Below are 19,074 nucleotides of genomic sequence, written 5' to 3'. Positions count from 1 at the left end.
CGGTTTTAAACGCCTCATCAGTGTTCCCCTTTGTCCAACTGGTTTCGTGATGGGGCCATTCCAGTCTGAATGCCCCGTTGATCGTTTTGAAGCACTTGGGTAAACAATGTTGATGTCCTCTAAACGAAAGCCTGAATGCAGCTGAGCTTGTCCCACTACATATTGAATAGGTCTTGTCTGCTCTTGATTGTTTGTGCAAACAACCTTGATGGCTTTTAATCAGAGGCCCGAATGCCACTGGGTTTGTTCCTCATGCATAAATGCAGAAGGTCTGTCTGCATTCAAGTTCTGGAAAGTTCCTTCTCACAGTCATCAGAATACAAGCCTGTCAGTCCAAACTGAAACTTACAGGCTTTGGCCATGAGGCTGACCGCAGCCATCTTGTTGAGCCCTGGATTCCAAACTCAGTCCAACCAGGGCTTCTTTAATAAACCAAAGGTAAATCCTCGGGGGAGACATGAAATTTGCGAATCCTTTCAAACTCTAGCCAAGCTGTTCCAGTACAGCTACAACACTGGCATCTACCCGACAAAGTGGGAAATTGCCCAGGTATGTCCTGTCCACAAAAAGCAGGACAAATCCAATCCAGCCAATTACTGCCCATCAGTTTACTTGCAATCATCAGCAAACTGATGGAAGTTTTCATCGACAGTGCTATCAAGCGACACTCACCAATAACTTGCTCACTGATGCTCAGTTTGGGTTTCACCAGGACCTCTTGGCTCCAGACCCTATTACAGCCTTGGTTCAAACATGGAAAAAAGAGCTGAATTCTAGAGGTGAGGTGAGAGTGACTGCCCTTGACATCAAGGCAGCATTTGACCAAGTGTGGCATCAAGGAGCCCTAGTTAAATTGAAGTCAGTGGAAACCGAGGGGAATAACTCTCCACTGGCTGGAGTCATATCTAGCATAAAGGAAGATTGTTGTGATTGTTGGAGGCCAGTCATCTCAACCCCAGGACATCGCTGCAGGAGTTCCTCAGGGCAGTGTCTGAGGCCCAACCATTTTCAGCTGCTTCATCAATGACCTTCTCTGCATCATAAGGTCAGAAATGGGGATGTTTGCTGAGGATTGATCAATGTTGAGCTCCGTTCGCAACTCCTCAGATAATGAAGCAGTCCATGCCCGCATGCAGCAAGACCTGGACAACATTCAGGCTTGGGCTGATAAGTGGCAAGTAAAATTCACATCACACAAGTGCCAGGCAATGACCATCTCCAACAAGAGAAAGTCTAACCACCTCCCTTTGACATTTGATGGCATTACCATTGTTGAATCCAGCACCATCAATATCCTGGGGGTATTCTGCGGCAGGTGACGCACTTCCTGGCTCCCCAAAGCCTTTCCACCATCTGCATGGCACAAGTCAGGAGTGTGATGGAATACTCTCCACTTGCCTGGATGAGTGCAGCTGCAACAACATTCAAGAAGCTCGACACCATCCAGGACAAAGCAGCCCACTTGATTTGTGCCCCATCGACCACCTTAAACATTCACTCCCTCCACCACTGGCGTACCGTGTCTGTGTGTACCATCTACAAGATGCACTGCAGCAATTCGCCAAGGCTTCTTCAACAGCACCTCCCAAACCTCTACCACCTAGAAGGACAAGGGCAGCGAGCGCATGGGAACACCACCACCTGCAAGTTCCCCTCCAAGTCACACACTATCCTGACTTGGAAATATATCACCGATCCTTCATCGTCGGTGAGTCAAAATCCTGGAACTCCCTCCCTAACAGCACTGTGGGAGTACCTTCACCACATGGACTGCAACGGTTCAAGAATGTAGCTCACCACCACATTCTCAAGGGCAATTAGGGACGGGCAATAAATGCTGGCCTTGCCAGCAATGCCCACATCCTATGAATTAATTTTTTTTAAATTGCCCCATATATTTGTCTAAGACAAAACTATGCCATTGTTGCTTTGTCCCCTCCTAAGATACAGCGGTCAAGCCATGCAGCTCTTCTCTGGAAAGCCAGCCAAAAACTGACAATCTAATCAATGAGGGCAGGTGATCTCAAAGCTCAGTTGAAGCAGTGGATTCAAACTCTGAACCTCTGTTGGTACACTACAGGGGGTGCCATTGGCTTTATTTAAGAAACACATGTTTTAATATTTATTATACAATTTACAATGTTGGGCATTTAAAAAAAATTAGTAAGTAGCTTAAAAACTATGGGCCGAATATTCCAATCCCTACGGGTGGGTATGCGCTGTGTACTCACCCATAAGGACATCGGAAATGCCGGTTTCAGGCATGCACAGCGCATGCGCTGGAAACCGGCATTTCCGATCTGTCAAGAAAGCTCTTGACAGATCCTCCGGCTGCCTGAGAGCAGGGCCTCTGCGGGCGGATAGTTCTGCTTTTTGGAGACCCTCCACCCGCAGAAAACCCTTACAATTCTTGCGCCTGGTAAAAGAGTTGAAAAAAGTAAAAAAAAAAAATTCAATGATTTATCATTTAAAAATACTTCAGCCCTGTAAAAGACTTTAATTATTTTTTTCAAAAATTTAAATTTTTACTTTAAATAATTAATTTATTGTAATTTCAAGTCATTTTAAAAATGTGATTAAAAAAAAAATTATTTAAAGTTTTACTATGTTTTGGGGTGATCTCCATTCATATATTTGACAGGTCTTCCTGTCAAGTGTATGAAGGGAGATTGCCTCCCCATGGCCCACGTGATCCCAGGGATGCTGCGAACTACCTGCGCCTCTGGGATACGTGGGCTCTGTGCACTTGCAGTTTGGAGAGGCCCAGGAACAGAATTGTGCGCATCCCGGGAGCCCTCAGGTAAGGGCGCAGATTTTTCCAGATCGCAGTCCTCCGCCCGCGGGAGGCTTGTGATCGGAATATCTGGGCCTATGTATATACATAACTATATATATAACTATACATATTTCTGATGCATCTGTAGAGATATTTCTCATTTTAATAGAACAAGGTTAATATATTGATCCACATGATCACTGAGCAGTATTCAAGTGTGGAAATGTTGGCTGATTTTACCTCTTTTGTCCAATGACGCACTACAACTTCTGCCCTGACTGAGATTAGGGACAGTGATATGGCTTACTACAGTATAGCTCCTATAAATCACCATAACATCTCCAACTCTACAGACCATCAATTGGATTCAACTGGGTTTCGAACTGGACAGGGACATTGCACCTCAAATCTTCATTTATGGGGCCTTTGTGACAATGACAAATGTCTTTGCAGACAAATACAAACCATGTCCCATATTGTTGAATCACACTTACCTGGCTAAACTATCTGGTAGCGTTTTGCATGCTGGTGATGACAATGTTCTAAGATGGCTGATGCAGAGTGCATAAGCTAAATAAATAAACATTCAAACAGAATTTTAAATAAGAATTTAAAAATGCAAAAACTTTGCTCATGCTGTCTTTCTTTTTCCTCCAATCTTCTTTCCTTCCCCAATCTCCCTCTCTCCTACACTTCATCTTTATTTTTACTATAGTCTATTAAACTGATTATATAATGAACCAACTCTAACCCTTTTTCTCGTAAAAAAAAAGTTCAAATCCTTTACTTGCCTCATTTCTTCTTATTGGTACTCACACTCTAATTAGTCTTTGATTGGCTGGAAACTGGCTCTGAAGTCTGGTTTTACAGCCAATTCAATGCCAAAAATGTAAAGGTGACCTTTAAGGATACATCGATCCAGGAAGGATTGTCACTGATGTAAGCCCTGAAAGGTCAACTGTGTCGCAGTATCATCATGTAATCATAAAACACAGAAGGATGCCATTTGACCCATTGGGCAGAATTTTAATCTGGAGGTGGGTTGGGAGTTGGGGAGGGAGGGAGGGCAACCCAGGTAAAACGGGTTTCCCGCAGGCCCTGCCTAATTTAACGTCAGGACCTGATTAGCATTTGAAAGCTCTGTTTCCCACCTGCAGCCAGCCAGATGGAGAGCCTGGCTGGCTGCAGCAGGCTAAGCTGCAGAGAGGAGGGAGGGAGGGAGGGATCGGGGGGGGGGAGGCGATGGTCGAGAGGCAGAGGATGATCGGGCTGGAGGAGCTTCAGGGAGGTGGGGTGGTAGTCGGGAGCCGGGGTCGGGGGCTGAAGGATCAGTGGGGGGGGGGGTCGCGAGAGCTGGAGGAAAATTCCGGTCAGAAAAGCATTGCGGGGACGGGGCTGGTCAGGACCCAGAGGGCGGTGACTGGAGGAGCATCAGGTGGTGGCGGGGTGAGGGTGTTTTGGGGCTGGAGGAGCATCGGGGCTGGAGAGTGGAGGCCGGGAAGGTGAGCGGGGGCCAGAGGAGGGAAATCGGAGGCTGGAGGGGTGAGTTCGGAGGCCTCGGGGTGGAGAGGTTGGGGTGAGTTCGGAGGCCTTGGGGTGGAGAGGTTGGGGTGAGTTCGGAGGCCTCGGGGGGGAGAGGTTGGGGTGAGTTCGGAGGCCTCGGGGGGAGAGGTTGGGGTGAGTTCGGAGGCCTCGAGGTGGAGAGGTTGGGGTGAGTTCGGAGGCCTCGGAGTGGAGAGGTTGGGGTGAGTTCGGAGGCCTCGGGGGGGAGAGGTTGGGGTGAGTTCGGAGGCCTCGGCGGGGGGGAGGTGAGTTCGGAGGCCTCGGGGGGGAAAGGTTGGGGTGAGTTCGGAGGCCTCGGGGTGGAGAGGTTGGGGTGAGTTCGGAGGCCTCGGGGGGGAGAGGTTGGGGTGAGTTCGGAGGCCTCGGGGGGGAGAGGTTGGGGTGAGTTCGGAGGCCTCGGGGGGGGAGAGGTTGGGGTGAGTTCGGAGGCCTCGGGGGGGAGAGGTTGGGGTGAGTTCGGAGGCCTCGGCGGGGAGGTCGGGGGGAGATCGGAGACCTCATGGTTCGGGGGGGGACGCGGGCAGAGGGGGAAGGTCGGAAGGCGATTGGAGGCCTCGTGAGGCGGGGGGATTGGAGGACTCGAGGAGGAAGTTGGGGCGAGATCGGACGCGTTGGGGTGGGGAATGTTCGATCGTGGGGATTGGGTGAGGCAGGGACGCTGGATCCAGGAGATAAATGGCAAGGCACTTACTTCCTGGATCCAGCAGTCCTCGCCTTCCTTTAGCTGGTGGGTTCCTCTAGGCACGGGAAACCTGACCAGCCAGAGTTAAATTTGTAATGATGGATCACCATGAGGCATGCCGGCCTCATTATAATATTTAAGTGGGCAACCCGCATCCTGGGAGTGGGTTGGCTGCCTGACTCCCATCCTGCCTCCATTAAAACCGGAAGTGGGCAGGTTGGGGTCGGGATTCCGTTTTTTAACTCTTCAACGTCCTAGACGCCAACCCACCCATTTTTGGGGATTAAAATTCCCCCCATTTTGTGTGTGCCGGCTCTTTGAAAGAACTATCCAATTAGTCCTACTCCACTGCTCAATCCCCATAGCCCTTCACATTTCACCTTTTCAAGTATATATCCAATTCCCTTTTGAATGTTACTATTCAATCTGCTTCCACCACCTTTTCAGGCAGTGCATTCCAGATCATCACAACTCGCTTGGGAGTAAGGATTATAATATATTGTACTGTGTATTTTTCTTGTTTATATCTGAACTATAATAAATAAAAAACTTATGTACCCTTCTATATTTTACCAGTTTTCATGATTTCACTGTTGGAGATCACGGCCTACAACCAGATCAACCACCTGTGTTGGGTAACATCTCGTCCATTAGGATTGTAATACAAACAAATGACAATGCAGAAGGTATTCTAGAAATTGATCCACAATTCCTCAGTGTAGAAGGTAAGTTTTTTTCCCCCCTCAATGAAGTATCAATAAGGGTGAAAACATATGAGCTCTAATTCCTCAGTCCCGAAGGGAGCTTTGCTGACAGGAATTGTGACTCAGAAAATCAGGGCTACAATTTTACCACAGGCCATGTTAATCAGGAGGGCTACTATTTTTCATGCAGTTGATGTGTAATAATGTCTGAGATGGAGGAATAACAATGGCGATTTAAACATTTGAAGCTGATTGAGTGATAAACCACAGTTGATTACTAGTAAAATATATAGTCAAATATCTTTACAATTGATTACTCAATTTAATCTCTATATTTTTGATTCTCTGTTTGAGCCTATCAATGTACAAAAATATCTAATGTTTTTAGTGAATTATACCATCTGATGCAGAGGAAAATGAATAAAAGCTAGCCAAAACAAAGGAAAGACAGAGTTATCTGAATAACTTTAATGGTTTAATATATCATTGAATTATAATGTTAATTACATATTGCTGTATGAACAAAAATATAACACAAACCTTTAAGGTACTAGTTACAATTAAATAATTTGACCTGCATAGAATTTAATTTAATGACCAGAGTAAGAGTTAATAGTCATCATCCCTGCATTTGATTGCACAGTTGAGGAGGACATTGGGATACTTGGAATTCCTTTGATAAGAAAACGGGGAACATATGGATTTGTCACAGCAGGCTTTATCTCTCGTGCCATCACAGCAACTCCCAATGGGGTTGACTACAGTCTTCCTAATGGTACAATCATATTCTACCATGGACAAAACCAGAGCTTTATCAATGTGACCATTATTGATGACACAGAAAGGTAAGGAAAAATATTTGCTGAAATATCAAAAAGTTAGTATTTGAAACTTATCTTACCACCAGGGTAACCATCTGTTAAACTTACTCCACCTGTAGGCTCATCAGATTCAGCTGATTAGTTTTAACATACAAATTCTCCAGGGAAAACATATGAATAATTTGACATAGTATATTCCCTATTCACAGCATAGGCAGAAAATGCAGCAACAGACTTGATTCAATGGCCTAGGTTTTGCGATAGCTGACAGTTTCGCCGTTACTACTCCTCTGACAGTGACAGCAACTTCTGGAGTCAGCACATGCGCAATTAAACGTGGAAATACCGAAGTTGCCGTCAGTCATTCCCTGCTCCTTCACAGTTTGCACTGTGGAACTCCCCAGAGCCGGCAATAAATTCAAATCACAATTCCTGATGAAAACTTCCCCTATTACGCTGGAATATCGCGGTTAAACCCGCCAAGCAACCCACCCACCCCCCCCCCCTCTGGCCCCAAGAAAGTTAAGCCTTGTTGAAAGAGGTGTAACTGGGTTTTTAACAGTGTAGTGACTGCTGAAGAGCCGTTCTGGCCCTGAAAAAATAATTCTATATTTGTGGAATATCAAATTTTTCCATCAATATGATAAGTATTATATTGCTTTTAATATAATATTTTTTTTCAAGTTTGTTTATGATATTTCAGCTTCTACCTTAATCCTATGTGTATGTCCCAATCTTTATTTCTCTCTCTGTAAAATTTTAAAAAGTGAATTATAATCTGCGCATTTTACTTCCTGGTTTGCTGTCTCAGAATTCTTCAATGTGATTGGCTGCTTAGCCTGCTTGATGACATCACTGTTGCTGGATGCTGGAGATTCACTAGATTTGGCGCCAGTTTCAAACTAATGTCGGGAGAGCTGAAATTCACACCACAGAGATCGCTAGATCTTTGTGGGCAGCTTTCTTCGAGGTCACTGGCGAGCGCTATTGCATCGCCGCTGACTGCAAATTCTGGGCCTATACGTTTAGCATTCAGCAAGCTAATGTGTTGTTCATCTAAGACATCTCTACTAACAGTGCATATATTATATAATTACACTGCTTCTGAAATAAAAACCTGGAGCTCTGGCAATGGGCAAAAAATCCATAGGTGCTGGTGGCAGTTGATGTTCCCTCCACTAGGGCGTACTTACAAAAAAATCACCTCCTACTTGGAAAATTGCCGCCATTATGTCAGCTGGCAAGTTGACTTTAAAGATTTTTTTCAATGTTGTTTAATACTGTAGAAAGAAGCAAATTGCAGTTATGTACCATCTTTCATGTCCTGGAGAGCCAAAGCAATTCACAACCAAAGGAACATAGGAACAGGAATAGGCCATTTAGCCCGTCGAGCCTGTTCCGCCATTCAGTGAGATCATGGCTGATCTGCAACTTAACTCCATATCCCTTAACACCTTTAGTTAACGAAAGTTTATCAGTCGCCGATTTAAAATTAACAATTGATCTAGCATCACTTGCCATTTGCAGAAGAGAGTTCCAAACGCCTACCACCCTTTGTGTGTAGAAGTGTTTCCTAATTTCACTCCTGAAATGTCTGGCTCTAATTTTTAAACTGTGCCCTCTAGTCCTAGAATCCCCAACCAGTGGAAATAGTTTCTCTCTATCTACCCTATCTGTTCCCCTTAATATCTTGAAAACTTCAATCAGATTATCCCTTAACCTAATTTCCAGGGAATACAACCCTAGTTTGTGTAATCTCTCTTCGTAATTTAACTTTTGGAGTCCAGGTATCATTCTGGTAAACTGACACTGCACTTCCTCCAAGGCCAATATATCCTTCCTCAGGCGTGGTGCCCATAACTCCTCACACTACTTCAGGTGTGGTCTACCCAGGGCTTTGTATAGCTGTAGCATAACTTCTATCCCCCTGTATTCTAGTCCTCTAGATATAAAGGCCAGCATTCCATTAGACTTTTTGTTTATTTTCTGTACCTGTTCATGACATTTTAATGATCTATGTACCTGGACCCCTAAGTCTCTTTGGACCTCCACTGTTTTTAGCTTTTCAGCATTTAGAAAATACCCTGTTCTATCCTTTTTAGGTCCAAAGTGGATGACCTCACATTTGCCTACGTTGAAATCCATTTGCCACAGTTTTGCTCATTCACTTAATCTATCGATAGCTCTTTGTAATTTTATGCTTCCATCTACACTGCTTACAATGCCGCCTATCTTTGTGTCATCAGCAAATTTGGATATGTGGCTTTCTATCCTATCATCTAAGTCGTTAATAAATATGGTGAATAGTTGAGGCCCCAACACAGATCTTTGCAGGACACTACTGGTCACATCCTGCCAATTAGAATCCCTATTCTCAGTCTACAGCCGTTCAGCCAATTTCCTAACCAGATCAATAATTTGTCTTCAATTCCATGGCCTTCAACTTTAGTTAACAGTCTCTTATGAGGGACTTTATCAAATGCCTTCTGGAAGTCCATATAAATAACATCCATAGCCATTCCTCTGTCCACTATTTTAGTCACCATTTCAAAAAATGTAATCAGGTTTGTCAGATATGACCTACCCTTTACAAATCCATGCTGGCTCTCTCTGATCAGCTGAACATTTTCACGGTGTTCAGTCACTCTATCCTTAATTATAGACTGTAGTAATTTCCCAACAACAGATGCTGGCTAACTGGTCTATAATTCCCTGGTTTCTCTCTCATTATTCTTAAATAGCGGAGTGATATGTGCAATTTTCCAATCTAAAGAAACGGTTCCTGAATCAAGAGAGCTTTGGAAGATTATATTTAGGGCATCTGCAATGTTCTCACCTACTTCCTTTTAAACCCTGGGATAGAAGCCATCTGGCCCTGGGGGTTTGTCACTCTTTAGTGGCACTATTTTCTTCATTACTTTTATTTTGCTTACGTTAATTTTGTTGAGTCCCTGTTCCTGATTCAATATTAGTTTCCTTGGGATTTCCAGCATGCTGACCTCTTCCTCTACTGTAAATACTGACGTAAAGTAAATATTCAACATGTCTGCCATTTCCTTAATTTCATTGACAGCATCACCGATATCAGTTTTCAAGGGGCCAACATTGCTTCTGGCCACCCTCTTTTCCTAATATAATTTTGATATTCCTTGCAAGTTTCTTTTCATACTCCCTTTTTGTAGTTCTTTCTATCTGTCTTGTGACCCTTTGCTGTTCTTTGTATCTTTCCCATTCGCCAGGATCTGTGCTATTTTTTGTATTTTTGTATGCTTTTTCCTTTAGTTTTATGCTGTTCCTGACCTCTTTAGTCGTCCATGGCTCTTTTTTGGCAAGTCGAGCTCTTGTCCCTCGGGTATAAACTGGTTCTGTATCACGTTAAATTCGTTTTTGAACATCTCCCACAGATTTTCTGTCATTTTACCCATTAACAGATTTGTCCAGTTTACTGTGGATAGTCTCTGCCTCATCCCATTGAAGTCAACCTTACCTAAATTTTGAATCTTAGTAGCTTTTTTGCATTTTTCCCTTTCAAACACTACTTTGAACTCAATCATGTTATGATCGCTATTAGATAAATGTTCATGCACCGTTAGGCTGTTAACTAAATCTGGCTCATTACTCATTACTAAATCTAATATGGCCTGCCCCCTTGTTGGTTCCAGGACATACTGGCCTGTATTTACCAGTTTCTGACCTGCCCAGAGTGGGGTGGGAGGCCCACTAGACCGTGGGAAACCCTGAAGTCCGGGTTTCCTGGCACGCTGTGGAGTTTTAACTCGGGCGGGTTCCCCGGGTGGGTGAGGAACACTGGCTGGACAGGATGCCGCAGCAACAGGTGGGTGCTGGGTCCAGCGGGGAGCTGGGATTCCAAGCCCGGGTTGGAGTGTGGGCTTTGATCCTGGGGCGGGGGGGGGTGGGGGTCCGATCCCTGACCCTAGGGAGGGGCTGGCTGATTGTGGGTGAGCTTGGGGGTTCAAGAGGAAGCAATCCTGCTTCTCCCGGCACTCGGGGAGCAATCCTGCTTTGCTGTAGCTACCGGGAATTCTGAGGCCTGGGAATTCGGCTGGCTACAGTTAAACCAGCACAACAGGTTAAAGCAGAGGCTTCAGGCTTATATTATATTTTAAATGCCAACCCGCCTCCTGGCAGCGGGTTGGCTGCCCGCCCCCCGTCCCGCCTGAGGAAAAGATGAAATTGGGCGGGTTGGAGGCGAATTGGGGTCGTGATTTTGATTTTTAAACTTTTAACTTCCCCCTGCCCCCGCCCCAACCCATCTGTTTTTTCAGGTGAAAATTCCCCCGCGTTGCAGAAAACTATCCTAGACACATTCAAGAAATTTGCTATCTTTCTGACATGTGCTCATCTGCTTATCCCAATCTATATGAAAGTTAAAATCCCCCATTAAAATCACTTTACCTTTGCTACATGGTTGTCTAATTTCTACATTTATACAATCTACCACTTCACAGCTGCTACCAGGGGGCCTATACACAACTCACATTACAGGGGTCGATTTTCATTGACTCGTGGAGTCGGTATTGGAGGCGTGCAGGGGGTTAAAGTCCCGAATTCGGGGGTCCCGACACCATCCCGCCCCCGACCCGCCTCCATGTAAGTTTCAAAGGAGGTGGGTACCCGCCCCGCACGGGGACCCGCCTACCCTAGGCGGGAAGGGATTAGTGCCAATTAACTGCCTGTTAACAGGTAGTTAACGGACAGTTTTTAGCCTAATCCCTATTTTAAAGCTTGAAGTGTGGGATTCCCGACGGCTCCAAACCACACCAAGTTAGAGGAGTCAGGCCGTCGGGTTGAAGGACTTGGAGGGTTCGAGATGTCAGTGTTCAGGTGAGTGATGGGTGCATGAGTGCAAAGGTAAGTGTGTTTGGTGTGTCTAAAGTGTGTAAAGAAGTTTAAATTACCTGTACTTACCTTTTTAGCCTTCCTTCCTCTAGGTTTCGGGAGTCCATCATCTAACCGGCACAGAAAGCAGAACGGCTGCGATCTGTCAAAAGTGACAGCCTGCAGCTTTCTGTACCGGTGAGATTTCTGACTGAGTCTGTGTAGAAGGACTCAGGTTAGAAGTAAGACTGTCAGTGTTTGACAGCTTCAAACAGTTGTGAAACACTGATATTTCATCTGTCAAAACACCTTGACAGATGAAATTTCAGTCTGTGACGTCACCTGTTGCCGGGTGGCCCTTAATTGGCCTGCTGAGCGCGCTGGGCGGGCTCAACAAGGTCAATCAAGTGAAAATCGCGTGGATTGGCCGCATCTCGATGGAGGCGGGACAACAACCCCGAAAGTTGTAGTCCTGCCTCCTTCCTGACTTCTGAATGAAAATTACCCCCACAGTCTTAAATTCTTTCCTATTTCTTAATTCTACCCATAAAGTCTCCACTGCCTGCTTACCTCTCATTACATCCTCTCTTATCACTGAAGTGATTTCATCCTTAATCACTAAGGCTACTCCTCCCTCTCTACCAGTTTCCCTGTCTTTCCTGTAGACCTTATAACCTGGTATATTTAATTCCCAGTCCTGACCGCCTTATAGCCATGTCTCAGTAATGGCTACCATGTCATACTCTCCAAGTTGAATTTGCATCTGCAATTCATTCAATTTGTTCCTTATACTCTGTGCGTTTGTATAAAGAATGCTTATTTGGGCCACACACCCTAACCTGTCCTTCAGCTCTAATGTTTTACTCACATGTTTCTTATTTCTCTCGCCTGGTTTAATCACTTTACATCTTTTAGTTTTCCCTTTACCTGTAGTGCCTAAAGCACAATTTCTGATTGTTACTCTACTCTCTTCCCTTTCGTTTGTTTTTGAACTATTATTTATACTACATTTTCCACCTGAGCCCTCCCCCCCATTTACTAGTTTAAAGTCCTTGTGACTGCCCTATTTATCCTTTCAGCTAGGACCCTGGTCCCAGCCCGGTTCAGGTGGAGCCAGTCCCAATGGTACAGTTCCTTCCTGCCCCAATACTGATACCAGTGTCCCATGAAATGGAACCCCTCTTTCCCACACCACTCCTTCAGCGACATGTTCATCTCCCTAATCTGCTTATCCCTATGCCAATTTGCACTTGACTCAGGTAATAATCTAAAGATTATAACCCTTGAGGTCCTGTTTTTTAATTTAGCTCCTAGTTCCTGGTGCTTTCCAAACAGGACCTCTTGCCTACTCTTCTCTATGTTTTTGCCCCAACATGGACCACAATGACTGGATCCTTCCCCCTTCCTCTCCAGTATCCTTTCAAGCTGGTTCGAGATGTCCCTCACCCTGGCACCAGGTAGGCAACATACCATGTGAGACTCCCGATCCTGCTAACCCTATCTGTCCCCCTAATATTGAATGCCCTACAACTACCATATCCTCCTCCTCCCTGCTTTGGACAGCCTCCTGCTCCAATGTGCCACAGTTTGCATTCTGGCTGGCCTTCTGAAAGTCTTTATTGTTATCCTCACAGGTAGCAAGTACATTGTACCTGTTGAATAGAATCAGTTTCTGCAGATCCTCATTCACTATCTCACCTGGGTTCCCCTTACTCTGCACACTATCGGTCACACCAACCCCGTTCTGAACCTGCACCTCTCAACGGGATGTGACCGAGATCTGGAGCATTTTTGAAGTCGAATCATTCACTGCAGTTAATAGGCACACAACATATTCCAGCACAGACACAATGGGCCAAATGGCCTCCTTTAGTGCCATAAATGTCTATGATTCTGACATGGTCCCATAAATAGCAATGAGATGACTGACTAGTTATTGGCCTGGAATTTGCGGTTGGGATGACGGCGAACTGGCAACTTTCGCTGTCATTCTGCCTTTGACCGCAACTTTGGGATGCGGAAATCCTAAAAATTGCATTCTGTCAATGACAGCTCTGAAAAAGGCTGCGCTGTGCCCACCCCGTCCCACAGAGCCAATAGTCTGTATAATCAGCCAAATCAGGGAAACTGGCGAAAACTTCGGCTCTTCCACAGTAAGTATACGTTAAATGCTGTTAAATTCAAACAAAATTAAATAGACCCAAAGGGATTAGGTGTAACTGGGATTTTGACAGCGTTATTACTGCTAAACAAATGTTAAGGGCCTGGAAAACAAATTTAAATTTTGTGCAGTGTGAAGTTTGTCCATTTTAATAAAAATAAAAAATTTTAAGAAATTTTTCAAAAATGTTTTTTTCTTTTTTTAAAGTTTGTCCATCTTTATTGCAGGTTTGTCTTTCCCCATGTGAGAGCCCCAATCTCTGTTTTGCTCTATCTAACATTTTAAAAAAGTTATAAGGGGGAGAAATTCGGTTGCTTTACACCTCCCGTTAGCGCCCTCTTAGGGGCGCAAAGCAACTAGCGCTCGGGTGTGGCGCCGCCAATGCCTCCTGCGAAATTCAGCGGGAGGTTAGCATCGGCAGTAACTGTTAGTGCCCTGGCCGCGATTTTCGGTAGCGCCTCCTGACTTACCGCCAGACGCTATGTCCGGCGGGGTCAGGGGGGGCCTGCCTGCGACCAGGGTGGCGCTAATTAAAGGCGAGGTGCCGGGTGGCCATTTTTGTTGTTGGCCGCCTGCCAGCACCTGCCTCCATTGCCGTCCCTGGCCTCCTGAATAACGCCCCCCCCCCCGCGGAGTGCCGGCTGCACTCCATGAGCCCGGCACTTCTCTTGAGTGCCGGGCTCTTTTGCCGGCACTCCGATCCCGGTGGCCCAGCTGGGCCCCGGGTCGCGCTGCACAAGGCCCCTCCCCTTTAAGAAGGGGAGGAGGTCCTGCAATACTGCGGAAGTGCCCCGCTTCCCTCTGGGGGCGCTACCGATGAATTTCGGCCGCAGGGGGTGCTAATTTTTTCGGTAGTGCCCCACCGAAGTTAGTGCCCCAAAGGCGGGGGGGGGCGGCAACTCAATTTTTCCCCCTTAGAATTTTAAGAACTTCCTCACTTCCTTGTTTGCTGTTTGTGAGAATTCTGCGTTTTGATTGGCTGCTTGGACAGCTTGTTGACGTCACAGCAGTTCGCACAAGGGGGATCCCCACTATACTTCATTGATTTGAATTGAAGGTCGGAAAACCCAAAGTTCTCGATACAGGGATCGCGAGATCCTTGTGCAAAGCGTACTTCAGGGCCAGCAGCGAACGCCTTCGCTTCACTGCTGCCCACAAATTCCGGGCCATTGTGTTTTGTTGAGCGGCAAATAGAGTCATAGAGTAATACAGCACGGATAGAGGCCCTTCGGCCCATCGTGTCCGCGCCGGCCATCAAGCCCTGTCTAATCTAATCCCATATTCCAGCATTTGGCCCGTAGCCTTGTATGCTATGGCATTTCAAGTGCACATCCAAATGCTTCTTAAATGTTGTGAGGGTTTCTGCCTCCACAACCCTTTCAGGCAGTGAGTTCCAGACTCCAACCACCCTCTGGGTGAAAAAGTTCTTTCTCAAATCCCCTCTAAACCTCCCGCCCTTTACCTTGAATCTATGCCCCCTAGTTATTGACCCCTCTACTAAGGGAAAAAGCTCCTCAGCATCCATCCTATCTATGCCCCTCATAATTTTGTACACCTCAATTATGTGTTGGCCAGGATACTGGGCTGAACTTCTTGTTCGTCTTTAAAAAAAACCAAAAGATATTTTACAGACAGGGCCCTGATTTAACAACTTACCTGAAAAATGGCATTCACTCAGTACTGCATGGAAATTTCAGCCTAGATGTAAGCGCTTAAATTCTAGAATGGGACTTAAATCCACAACCTCTGACCAACGTTCTCTCTGAGCTGCGCATCTCTGCCAGTCCTGCACAGCCCGGGACCAGTTTTTCTGATGTTAAATTTCACACATGCGGGAAACTGTGAATGGGCTGAGGGGCCGCGCACCCAAAAAGAAATTGGGGGTACATTGCCTCTGACCTAGAAGCAAAAGTGCTACCACTGAGCTCAGCTGACACCTGACTGGAAGCAGTATTTTGCAAACAGTCCTTATTCCATTCATAATAAGTGGTCGAGAGTGACAAGCTTGTCTGCTGCACTATGTGCAATGTTAAAATATTATTGGAAACCGCTTGAACCAGTCAGTGACATGAGGAAGTGAGAAAAATAGATGTGCAGTGAATCTACACAATGTAAATTCTTTGTTATTTTAAAATTCTTTTTAAATCATTGGAATATCAAGTCTGAACATCTTCTAGCAGATATGTTGATAATCTGAGCACCGTTTCACCTTTTTGCATAATGATTACATTTACTGTACAGTTTTAAAGTGGAAGAAAGGCTGACATTTGTAGTTTGTTTGCCTGCAGCGAGTTTGATGAGCAATTTGAGATTCAATTGATAGGAGCAACAGGAGGAGCAGTACTTGGAACCCGTCTCACCACCAGAGTAACCATCCGTAAAAGTGACTCCATCAGTGGGCTCATTCGATTCCTAAACCTGACCCAGCTGATCATCCCTAATCCCAATATAACACAGATACTAACACTGATGCTGGAAAGGACTGGAGGATTTACTGGAGATGTGGAAGTAGGTTTGAGCTTATCCCCATCTATAAGTTCATATATTCTTGATGAATGACTAGTTATTGTGTTTTATTGAGGGATGAATGTTGACCAGGACACTGGGAGAACTCCTTTTTCTTTGAAAAACGTACCATTGGATCTTTTACAGGCAGGGTCCTGATTTAACATGATCAGACCATAAATAAATTACTATAAAGCTGCAAAATGAAACATTGAAGGTCCATGACCAATATTTTGAGGCTGTTGTGTTAGTGAATAGGTTATTAGGATGTATACTCCTACTTCATCTGGCCTACATGTGACTCCAGTCCCACACAATGGGGTCGATTTTCCTGGAGCCGTCAGGTGGGGTTTCAGGCGTGTGAGGGGGGAAAATCGCAAAAGTAGGGGGTCGCGACCCCCCCCCCCCCCCCCCCCGCAGCTGGCGGGACTGGTCATCGGGAGCCTAATCACCAATAATTGGCACCTTTAATGCCATTTTAAGGGGCCCTTGCTATTTTCAGCCTTTTCCCACGCTAAACACGCCTGGTGGGAACCCCGCTGATGAAACATGGCGTGAACAATTTCGGCTTGCTTACTTTCAGCTGCAAGTCAATCAGGAAAGAAGAGATTTAATCAGACAGCATTTGTAGGTTGCAAGACCTTGCTGTTTCAGGCTTGGGGCAACTTGTTCAAGGCTTAGGCACAGCTGTGGAAGGTTGGAGCCTCACACACTTCTCCAGTGTGAGCTCCTGGGAAGCCCCTCTCGCCACCCTCACTCAGCGCTTCCTCAACTGAGGCATCTACCAGAAACATGGGAGGCCTTTTTTTCCTTCCCCTCTTGGCATTAGAGGACCTCCAGCCCCAATCGCAAAATGACACACGCCACAACTGCAGAAGTTGCCATCTGAAATTTTATTTACAATTACCAACTGATGGCATTTTTAAAATAAACACAACATTTCACCCAAGTGACTACCCTTGTGACTATTTGTGCTTTATTTTTCTCTTACGCGTGCTGCTACGTAGTGGTTCCCCTGTGGCTTCAGCAGATGTGGAGGCCCCTTGCTCACTTTCCTGCTGCTCCTGTCTCGACACCTTTGGCGGGTGTCCTCTGGGGTGGCGAGCCTGTGAAGGCTCGCCAGCAGTCTGCTGCTCCTGCGGCTGTGCAGGGGTTGAGACCTCTATCTCCGTTGGGTGTGGACTCCGGCGGGGCTCTGACCGAGGGCTCTGCAGAGACATGGAAGTGTGAGCGCTTGGAGAGGAGCCCCCACTTCCTTGAGGTCTGCCACCAACCTCCCTCTCATTGGTCAGGTCCCCCTCAGTGCCTGCAAGTGGCTTGAGAGCAGCTTGCTGCACATCAGGGGGGCCATGGGGACTCGTTTCTACAATGGCAGTCCTACTCAGAGGGCCTGCCATGAAGGTCTGGTTTCTCTGCTCAATAGCTGACCATCGCTCCTCCAGAGATGTCAGTCTATTCTGAACACTCACCATGTTTTTAGCACTCTGGTGACTTAGCTCCTCCATGGCCATAGCCATCCTCTCCTCTACTGTAGCCATCCTTTCCGCGGAGGTTGCCATCCTTTCCGTGGTGATGCGTTCATGCGCCAATGACTCCACAAAGGCTCTGCTCATGTTCGCTATGGACTCCTCCATTCGCTCCACACTCGCAGCGACCCTGGAGACAAAACCTGCCAGAGACTCCTGCATCTGTGCATGGAGATCCATCACCTCTTCTCTTGCGAATGGACCCAGAGGCAGAGGGTCGACATGCAGCAGAGCTGAGCTGGCAGAGTCCTGCGCCCTCCGACGAGGACTCTCCACTGCTGTCCCTGTCTCCACCATCTGCTGATGCTCACTTGTGAGCTGTGATACACCAGGTGACAACACTACTCTATCTCGCGAAGGTCCCACCGAGGTGTGAGTGTCTGCATTGGTGCTGGGTGCGCTGAATTCTGCTGACGCTGCGCCCTCAGAGGTGGGAGCTTCCTCTGAGGCATCTGGCTGCTCAGCCTCTTCCTCCTCCACAGTGGGGACGGGGGCTTCGGATGGTCCTGTGGGGGAGTAAAGGAAAGAGTTAGAGATGTGATGCCAAGGTTGTAGTGTATGTACTTTGCAGAAGGAACTATATTCTGCAGCCCCTGTATACTGCATTACCAGTAGTGACCACCCCTGTATATAAGCCTTTGTAGTAACTTTGCATAGTAGTTCCAGTTTTGTCTCCACTCAGTAAACACCTGTTGTAACCTACTCCTGCAGTCCGTGTCTCAATTACACACGGACATAATACTGGCGACGAGCAGATCCGAACTTACCTACAGTTCTGCACCACCTCATGGGGATCCATCCCTGAAGCGAAGTTGTTGGAGGTCGAGGCCAGAAAGAAGAAAGAAAAAAAAACAAACAGAAGAAACGGGCGTCGACCGTGGACAACCGCCTCTGATTCGTCGGAGTTGAAGATTTGCAGGAGAGGCTGTCGAGAGCGGGGCTTGGTTATCCTGTCTATGGTGTTCCAGCTAATCGGGCTGGTGGCAGGTAGTACACTGATCCTTCCTGGGCTGCGGCGGGCTAGAGCTCGATCGGGTGGCTTTTCAATGGGGCCAAGCAGCGTTGTCGGGAAGAGGAGAGAGAGAGAGAGGGTGGAGCACACAGGGCGCGGCCGGTGCTACGAAGCCGGGCAATGTACAGACCCGAGAAGAGGGAGGAAAGTGTCCCAGAGGGTTTGCTCTGACGACGGGGAAATAAAAGAAATTAGAAGCGCAGAAAGCCGCGAGAAGCTGCAGTTTGCCACGGGGACCGCGGAGAGCGGCGTTAGCAGCAGCGCAGGGGGGGAAGTGCGCGAAGACCATAGGGCGTCGCCATCAAGGCATAAAACACCAGTAACAACGCTAGCAGCAGCAGAGAAGACAGAAAGCGCAGGAGGCACCATCTTAATCCAGCGGGGAAGACGGCAAAGCGCGGGAGGCGCCATTTTGTTCAATCGGGGAAGAAGGCAAAGCACGGGAGGCGCCATCTTAGATCTCCAAGATGCCGAAGACTGGCAAT

The 19,074-nt window shown here is 46.7% G+C and overlaps 1 protein-coding gene across 6 annotated transcripts in view; it reads left to right on the top strand.

Annotated features, from left to right (window-relative positions):
* The window catches only part of adgrv1 (adhesion G protein-coupled receptor V1), a 986,427-nt gene that overhangs the window by 451,425 nt on the left and 515,928 nt on the right, over positions 1-19,074 (top strand). For all 6 annotated transcript variants that reach the window (XR_015078534.1, XM_085989059.1, XM_085989068.1 and 3 more), the window contains 3 exons: positions 5,598-5,746; positions 6,369-6,570; positions 15,835-16,054. Coding sequence is in view for 5 of the 6 variants with exons in the window: in XM_085989059.1 (XP_085845185.1) it covers positions 5,598-5,746; positions 6,369-6,570; positions 15,835-16,054 (571 nt within the window). In the remaining variant the exon portion in view is untranslated. The remainder of the gene's footprint in view (positions 1-5,597; positions 5,747-6,368; positions 6,571-15,834; positions 16,055-19,074) is intronic.

Source organism: Somniosus microcephalus, chromosome 1 (genome assembly GCF_052327205.1).
Source record: "Somniosus microcephalus isolate GS21.2 chromosome 1, FLI_Smic_1.0, whole genome shotgun sequence".
NCBI classification, from domain to species: Eukaryota; Metazoa; Chordata; class Chondrichthyes; order Squaliformes; family Somniosidae; genus Somniosus; species Somniosus microcephalus.
The sequence above is the reverse complement of the archived record's forward strand: the minus strand, read 5'-3'. Positions and strand labels throughout refer to the sequence as shown.